This window comes from Cicer arietinum, chromosome 7 (genome assembly GCF_000331145.2).
Source record: "Cicer arietinum cultivar CDC Frontier isolate Library 1 chromosome 7, Cicar.CDCFrontier_v2.0, whole genome shotgun sequence".
Classification (NCBI taxonomy): domain Eukaryota; kingdom Viridiplantae; phylum Streptophyta; class Magnoliopsida; order Fabales; family Fabaceae; genus Cicer; species Cicer arietinum.
The window spans coordinates 14617282-14626308 of record NC_021166.2 but is presented as its reverse complement, the minus strand read 5'-3'; the positions used below and the strand labels follow the sequence as shown (position 1 = coordinate 14626308).

The 9027-nt window shown below is 32.1% G+C and overlaps 1 protein-coding gene across 1 annotated transcript; it reads left to right on the top strand.

The window, feature by feature from the left end:
• Positions 1 to 6939: 6939 nt before the first annotated feature.
• On the top strand, positions 6940 to 8765 carry LOC101497564 (uncharacterized). The gene is made up of 5 exons (XM_012718243.1): positions 6940 to 7186; positions 7352 to 7473; positions 7651 to 8053; positions 8145 to 8263; positions 8355 to 8765. Exons 1-5 carry the CDS (start codon positions 6940 to 6942, stop codon positions 8763 to 8765), a joined length of 1302 nt encoding a protein of 433 aa, XP_012573697.1.
• Positions 8766 to 9027: the final 262 nt, after the last annotated feature.

Sequence of the window (9027 nt, the reverse complement as noted above, 5' to 3'; positions counted from 1 at the left end):
AAGAGTGATAGAGATAAAATAAGATATTGAACATGTGTAGATAAATTACGGGTGTACAAATATCATTGTTGGGAAACAGTTGATTGGAAAGGGGCTAGAACCCTCTTCATTTTTCATAGATACGTCAATATTATGTCTAACATCCTTCAAAGTATTTTTGATAGATATGTCAATATCTCCAGACAACAGATTAATCCTAATAAATCTACAATTTACACTAAATTTGTGTCCATTAGACGAAAGAGTATCTCAGTTGATTTGCCTGAGTTTTCTATTGGTTCTCCCCCTTTCACTTATATTGGAATACCTATTTTCAAGCGAAAGCTTAAAGTTGTTTATTTACAACCAATTGTTGATCACATCAAGGCTAAACTTGCAGCTTGGAAAATATTTATCCTCTCTATGACAAGTAGAATTCAATTGGTGAAAAGTGTCATTCATAGCATGATCATTAATAGCTTCCATATATATTATTAGCTGACTTCTTTTCTCAAGGATATAGACAAATGGATTTGGAATTTCATCTGGTCTAGTGATATTGAAAATAGAAAATTGATTATTGTTGTCTAACATAAATTATATCATCCTCTTAATGAACGTTGCCTTGGAATTAGATCTTTGAGATATATTAACAATGTTGTTATTACTAAACTAGCTTTGGATCTAGTTACTTCTAGTAAACATTGAGTTATTCTTCCTAGAGGGCGGGTTTATCAAAGGCATGAGCTTATTAGATATCACATTGATTCCTCCAATTGGATTGCACTCAAAGCTAAACTAACTACTATATATCAGAACGATAAATGTCAACTTGGCAAAAGTGAAAATATTAACTTATGAATTGATACTTGATTGGATGATTCTTTGGTTTCTATTCTTAATGTTGATGAGGATAAGCAATCTCATCTTCATGCAACAATTAATCATTTCATCCAGGATGGTCATTGAAAAGTATGTTCTTTTACATACTTATCCTCAGTTGACTGCTTTGCTAGCCAAGACTACTATTCCTAATTTTAAAAGTGAGGATCATCTGGTTTGGAGATTAAACACCTCTCGAGTTTTAAGGAAGCTTATCTATTCTACAAGCCTTTAGGGCAACAAATCTCTATGGCCTAAGCTATTTGACATAATAGAATTCCTCCTTCCAAGTCTCTCGGGTTTTGAAGATTGTTGCATAACGAGATGTCGACTGATGATAATTTAATCTCTCGAGGTTGTCAAATTGTTTCACGATGTAAACTATGTAAATGTGAGATGGACACTAACACTCATCTCTTTTCATCTTGCTCTTTTGCCACTAGGTTTTGGTTTTGGTTAAACTTTATTTTGCATTATCAAATTGATATTAGTTCGGTTCAAAATCTTCTTGTCATATGTGACAAAAGTTGCTCCCGTCAATGTAGAGATGCTATTTTAGCCATCATAATTTTTAGTATTCAGACTATTTGGTATTGCATAAATCAATCTCAATTTGAAGACAATATTCTTGTTTTTCAGAGTGTTATCAATAAAATTATTGATAATGTATCTTTATCTAGCAATCACACTTCGAGGACTATCTCCAACTCTATTAAGGAATTTCAAATTTTCAACTCCTTTCAAGTTGGAGTTCATCCTCTTAAAACGTCTACCATCAAGAAGATGATTTGGTGCCCCCCTAATACTACTAGATTAAATGTAATATTGATGGTGTTGCGCCTGGTTGTCCTAATCCTACTACTTGTGGAGATATATTTAGGGACAACTTTGTCGCTTCCTTGAGTTGTTTTATTGTGAACTTGGGGATTACAACCGCATTATATGTTAAGTTTACGAGAGTTATGATTGCTATTGAAACACCCTATAAGAATGTCGGTGATTTTCATAGATTGAATCTTATTCACAATTGTTATTTTTAGAAATAAGAGCTTGTTCCTTGGTCAATTTGAAATAAATGGCATCTTGAGACGATTAAAATAATGAGTTTTACTATATCTCAATTTTTGAATCAATAAACGGACAAGATTGTTAATTTGAGACTTAACTTGGTAAACAATCATTGGTGGAATACTTTTTCTTAAAATATTTATGATGTATTTAATAGGATCATGATTGATTTCCTGAAATATAGATTTTGTTGATGTTAAGTGTTCTTTTTTGCTTCACCATAATTTTATCCGTAAGATTTTTTTTGGTAAATTTTTTAACTACATTGTTGTATCTTTGAGGATTGTTTTCTTGGATTTTAGTATAGTCCTTAAGCATCTTTTATTTTATTATATTTTTAATAATATTTTAGTATTACAAATAATAAGTGATTAATTTGAAATGTCAATATAGTTGAAAAATTTCAGATTAATCATGTGATATATTTTATTTAGTAATATCTAATTAATGTCACAAATTATGAAAATATGTGTCTTTATTTTATTTGTTCACCGATTCATTTCCATTAAAAAAAATTGTTCAGCAACTCGTTTGCTTTTCTTATTTTCTTTTTATCCTCTTAATTTATAGAATAAACTACCAAAAACGTGTTCCGGTAATTTTCACTTTAACGTGCTCTCGTGATATATTGACTATTGAGTAACAAACATTTGAAACAGGGAAAATCGTATGGCTTTTGTTAAACCATTTTTTCCATCCAAAGAAGAAAAAAATATCATATTTGAAATAGGAGAATCGTAAGCATTTTAATTGATATTGATATATATATATTTTTTTTTTGTAAAAAATCGTGATAAACATTTGGTAGAAAGAGAAAATTTGTTTTTTTGTTTGTTAACGTTGAACACGATAAATTCTGTCATTTATTCTCTTTATTAATCGATTGACCCTTCTTTTATTACTTTTAAAATTAGTTTGACTAATATTGAGAAGGAAATGGCGATTCGTCATTATGTTAATCATAAACAAATTGTGAGTTCTATATATTATTTTCAATATATATTGCTATATTCTAGAAATAAAATATAAAAATACAAGGTATTCTATAATATCTAAAGAATGTGTATAAATGATTATCCCTCTATAATTTTATATAATATTTCTATTGAAAAATACTTATAGTTTATTATAGAAAATAAAAATAAATAATCAGAATATCAGGATAGATACATATAATAGAAATAATATAAATATAAAAATCTAATAAATAAAAAATATTGGATATTCTATAATTTACTATGTTTTATTCATTTTTGTGCAAAACAAGCCTCCCATAATATAAGATAATGATGTTGTCTTTATCCAAAAGCTTACTATTGATGTGAAAGTTTTGAAGGATATCAAAAATGTTGTAGTATTTGATTGCATAGATAATAATTAGAATAATCAAAAGGTTGTGGTGGGTAATTACGAGGTTGTTGACATTTTATCAAATGTCAGAAAGGTGATCAATTATATATAAGAGATTGTTATTAAAAAGGAAAAATTAAAGGAGTTTGGATTTACACTAGTGATTTCTAAATAACAAAAGATAAAGATAAAGAAACAAGATCTCATAATGTCTCTTGGTGAAGTTGTCAATGGAAACAATGTAGAGACTTCAACGTCTCTAATAAGGTATGATACCATAAATCATTCCCTACGAGCTCTAAAAATGTAATCTAAGAGGTCTTTGGATTGAGCTCATGCCATTCACATAACACATAACTACCAAAGGATGATTATTATATAGATATGTGTATTGTAGACTTTTAGAGTGATATAGTGTCAAAGGAGAACAATGATCAAAATCATAAGTCATTTTGATCTAGAAGCAAATTTACATTCAGTGGTTAGAACGACACATCCAAATGTTAATGTCACTAATGATTATGTCCAGTTTATGGTTGTTTGTGACTTGGAGGCCTTGCGTAATTTTAAAAAAGATAAAGATGTTAAAGAAACAAAAAATAGGAGATATATTGATGAAGAGGAAAATGTGACGGCTACTAGAAATTGTATAATCGTCCTACGACCACTACTAGAAAAACTAATTTTATCTTCCATATTTAGCGTCGGACCCCGACACCGATGCAAGTTAGCATCTGATTAGCATCGGTCAGTCCACGCTAGTGAATTAATTATTATTTTTTCATTAAACATTAGCGTCAGTTAGTCCAACATTATGTAAAAATGACATACGATTTATTATTTTTTATATTTTTCACTGACGCTATATTTTATAATTTGTAAAATTAAATATTTTACTTTTTTTTTCCAATAAAATATCTATTTTTATTTTTACCTACTCTTTGCCTCTCAATTCACATAACCCTTTTGTTTTTCCCCTCAAACCTCACACCTTATTCTGAATTAGTGTTCAAAATCCTAAAATTGAAATAGAATGGAATGAAGTCATGGCACTCCGTTGCTGCAAATAGAAAAGTCATTCGTCTCTTCTCCTTTCGCACAACAATTTTCTATTTGGTCTTCTCTCTTCGCGTTTCTGCGTCTTTCGTCGCCCTCCGTCTTCCGCGTATCCTCTCACGTATTCGTCCACCTCCATTTTTCCCGCTTCACCATTTTAATTCATTTTCATTAATATTTTGCTTGTTTAATACCCAAATATGTCCAAAGTTGGGTGACTATATATTAGCGCATACATAGCAAAAGGAATTTGCTTTATTTTTCTGGTTGCTAGTTGGAATAATGTGTTCCATGAATAAGGAAAGGTTTTCATGTACATATTCACTAGCTCCAATATTCTAACGTTGACAATGTAAATATAAATTATGCTTATGTTTTACTAGGAATGAATATTTTTTTTGGGGGTGATTAGTTCCCAAAAGCAGAGGCTATAAGTAATTAAAATACAAATATTTATCAATAAGACTAGTGTTTAAAAGGTACTAGTCATGTAGAGGACACATCAAGAAAAAATTGCATTGGTACCACTTCCCTTTCTCTGTTGTTTTTCTTCATGTTTGGTGATAAAGGTAGAGGTTGTCTCCTAGAACCAGGGACGGAAAAATGAGTAATAAATGGTGAACCTGAATTTATTCATTTGCTTAGATATATGTCCCATGATTAAGCAGCTCGAAAATGTAAATGGACTGGAGGCAAGGCTATAATTAATCGAATATTAATCAAATAGCAATTGGAAAGAAACAACATCAATATTGTACCCAAAAAAAGAAGATACATAGCCTTGAAGTGCAACTCAATATCAGTCTTATTTGGAATTAAGTATAGGGTTTGTGTTAAATTTTATCAATCCTTCTTAAATCAAAGACTCAGATTGAGCCTTTTCCTTCATGCCACAAAAACCTCATCCCCATCGTCCATAACTTTGAAGCAGAAGTGTATAAAACTGCATTAGCATCATCATGGTTCTCCATTATTTCCTTGAAGCAGAATTATTTTATGTCTTTGTGTGTTTGTTTCTGATTTAATCTATTGTGAAATCAGGTTAATTCATCGTCCTTTACAGTTCCTCAGCATCGCGTACATATATACTTTTTATTTATTCCCAGGAGAAGGTGTCGTGGGATCCTCAGGTTAATGATATTGTGAAACGTGGGTTTGAACAAAAGGCCGCTAAAAGACTATAAGATATGCTTACAAAGGTGAGGAAGAAAGGGACTCGACCTAGTTGGATAGGTTTATGTTGTCAATTGCGCCTAATTGCGGAATAGCGTTGCGGCGGCCATCAACGCTTCGCCCCTCACCGTGAAAACGATGTCACCCGTTGTGGCCAATGCAACCGGGAACATCGCTCAAAACGCGCCGGCGCATTGCGCCTGACCCGGGTCCATGACCCGCTACTGTGTTTTTTAGGGTTTGTTTATTTTTTTTTTTTTAATTTCACTAAAGGTATTTGAGCATTTTTGTACTCAAAATCCTATTATTTTATTATTTATTGACCTTTCTCCTCCTTCACATTATTATTTTAAATCCAAACTGCTATGATCGTTCCTCTTTTCCACTGTTTTTGTTTTTGTTTTTCTTCTTCTTCTTCCCAAATTGTTTATGTTCCTCTTTTTCTTTTTCTTCCCTGTTTTTCTTTCTACTTCTTCTTATTTTAAATCGCAAACTGATGTGACCGTTACTCTATTTTTTAACTTCTGTTTTTGTTTTTCTTCTTCTTCCACTTCCGTTTCTGTTTTTTTTTTGCCACTGTTTTTTTTTTTCTTCTTTTTCCCCTGCTTTTTTTTTGCCACCGTTTTTCTTATTTTCCTTCTTTTTCCATAATTCCACTTTTGTTTCTGTTTTTATTTTTTATTTTCCCCTTCTCTATTTTGTTACTACTTACTAACAAGAATGGCATCTTCATCGAAAACATCAACACCTAACAACAAAGGCTTGTTAAAACCTACTGGTGAAAATATTGACATTGCTTGGCAGTGGAATTCTTTGGTGGATATTAATGACAAGAAAGTTGTTACTTGTGATTTTTGTGGGAAGGTTACAAAAGGAGGTATTACGAGAACAAAATTGCATCAAATGGGGATAAGGGGAGATGTAGTTCCTTGTAGGAAAACACTGACTGATGTAATACAAAAACTCAGGAAGGCCTAGGAGAAAAAGCAAACAACTAATGATTCATATATGACTGAGATTAGTATTGATGAAGAGGACGATGATGATATGCAAGAAATTGCAAATGTTCGGGCTGGAACAAAGTCTGCAACATGTATTGCTAAGACAAATGTTAAAGGTCCTATGGATGTGCTTGTGTTTAAAAATCAGGAGGTATCTTAGAAGATGACAATAGCAATGGTCAAACGTCAAACATCGATAAAAGATGCTTATGTGAAAGAGGCAATGGAATTAACAAATCAATCTATTGGTTGTTTCTTCTATAGGAATGATATTCCTTTTAACTTTGCGAAGTCAAAAGCTTCAAGTTGATGATTGAAGAGGTTGGAAATTATGGACCACACTTAAAACCTCCAAGTTACCATGAGATTAGAGTTACATTGTTAAAAAAGGAACTAGAGCTCACAAAGAAAATGTTACAAGGAATTTGTAATGGAGCGAACTCAATATGGATGCTTTATCATGTTAGATGCATGGACGGACCGAAAGGCTAGAACATTGATCAATTTCTTGGTTAACACTCCAGGTGGGACTATGTTCATAAGGAGTGTTGATGGTTCTAGCTTTATGAAGACCGAATTAGAGATATTTGAACTTTTGGACACATTTGTTCAAGAAATTGGAGTGGAAAATGTTGTGCAAGTTGTTACTGACAATGGTAGCAACTATGTCTCTCCGGGTAAGAATTTTATAATTGCCACTATCCAATTTGAAATATTAATTATATGTTGTCAGCCATATGATGTGATTCATTTATTTGTGTTAGGACAATATTTAGAAGACAAATATCCTAATCTCTTTTGGACTCTATGTGTTGCCTATTGTGTGGATTTAATGTTATAAGATATTGGAAAGTTGCCTATTGTTAAGAGGGATATTGGAAGAGGACAATTTCTTGTTGGATTCATCTACAACCATACCATCACGCTAAACCTAATGAGAAAGTTCACCCAAAAAGCCGAATCGGTTAGAAGTGGAAGGACAAGGTTTGCAACTACATTCCTCACTTTTCAAAGGTTGTATAAACAAAAGAGTAACCTAAGAAGGATGTTTGTATAAGAAGAGTGGATGAACAAAAATGCATCAAAAGATCCAAAGTGAAAAAGGGCATATAGTATTTTTATCAATGTCTCATTTTGGAAGGATGTTATATTCTCTCTCAAGGCGATAGGGTCGTTGGTGCATGTTTTAAGACTGGTTGATAACGAGAAAAAACCAGCAATGGGTTACATATATGAGGCAATGGATAGGGGAAGGAGTCTATTGCAACAACGTTCAATGGAAATGAAAGTAAAATACTCTGAAATTTACTCAATTATAGATAATAGATTGGAGTGTCAACTTCATCGTCCATTGCATGCAGCTGGACATTTCCTTAACCCCCATCACTTCTACAGTGACCCAAATGTTGGCAAAGATCTGGAAGTAATATATGGACGTTATGCTTGCATTATGAAGCTTTCTAAAGATTTAGATGATAATGATGAAGCTCATGGCATGTTTGGTATACCTTCTGCAATTAGAATGAGGTCTATTGTGTCCCCTAGTAAGTCAACATACAATGTTTTGTTAGTTTAAGTCAACGTACAATATTTTGTAAATAGTGGGATTAATTATTTATTGCATTATACTTATAGCTGAGTGGTGGACCATGTATGGAAACCATGTTCCACATTTGCAAGTTGTTGCAATCAAAATATTAAGTTTGACATGCAGCTTTTCAGGATGTGAGCGCAATTGGAGTACATTTGAGCAAGTAAGTAACTGTCAATTGGTTTTCTTATATAAAAGGATGAAATGAATTTAGATTTTAGAATTAATTATTTTCTTTTAAAATTGTAATATAGATTCATTCTAAGAAGAGAAACAAACTTGAGCACCCAAGACTATATGACTTGGTTTTTGTGAAGTACAACCAAGCTCTTAGAGACCGCTTTGATAAAAAGGATTTAACCGATCCCATTCTCCTCAACAATATTGATGGGTGTTGTGATTGGCTTGAAAAAAAATTGGATGAAAACGATGTATTTGCAGATGATTTGGTCTTGGGAGAAGATGGCTTGACTTGGGAGCTTGTTGGTGAAGCAGCTGGGGTTAATGAATCATCGAGACTTACTAGACATCAATCAAGACTCACTGCAACTATGGATACTGGAGATGAGGAGGTGGAAGAAGAAGAGTTTGAATCAAGTGATGAACAAGATAATGTTGATGTGGTTGAAATTACAAGCGAAGATGAGGAAGAAAATTTTGCATGACTTTGATTGTTTTTTAGTTTCAGACTTTCAGTAGAACTTGATTACATTTTAAACTTATTTTGGATTACTATTAGATTTTGATTTTGATGTTACATTTTGGTTATGAAATATGAAGTACTATGATTACCCCTTTATTTTTGTGTATTTTATTTTTGCTATTTTTTAGTATGTTTGTCCACTATTTGTATTTTATGTTTAGTCTATATCTTGCATTTGGTCTTCACAATAACACTCATCCCGCTATCCCATTTTTTGGGTTGGA

Excerpts from the sequence above, each read along its gene's own strand:
- LOC101497564 (XM_012718243.1), top strand. The coding sequence starts at position 6,940 with ATGGAGCGAACTCAATATGGATGCTTTATCATGTTAGATGCATGGACG. Across the intron at positions 7,187-7,351 it reads TAGCAACTATGTCTCTCCGG|ATATTGGAAAGTTGCCTATT; the intron begins GTAAGAATTTTA and ends TAATGTTATAAG. Across the intron at positions 8,264-8,354 it reads ATTGGAGTACATTTGAGCAA|ATTCATTCTAAGAAGAGAAA; the intron begins GTAAGTAACTGT and ends ATTGTAATATAG.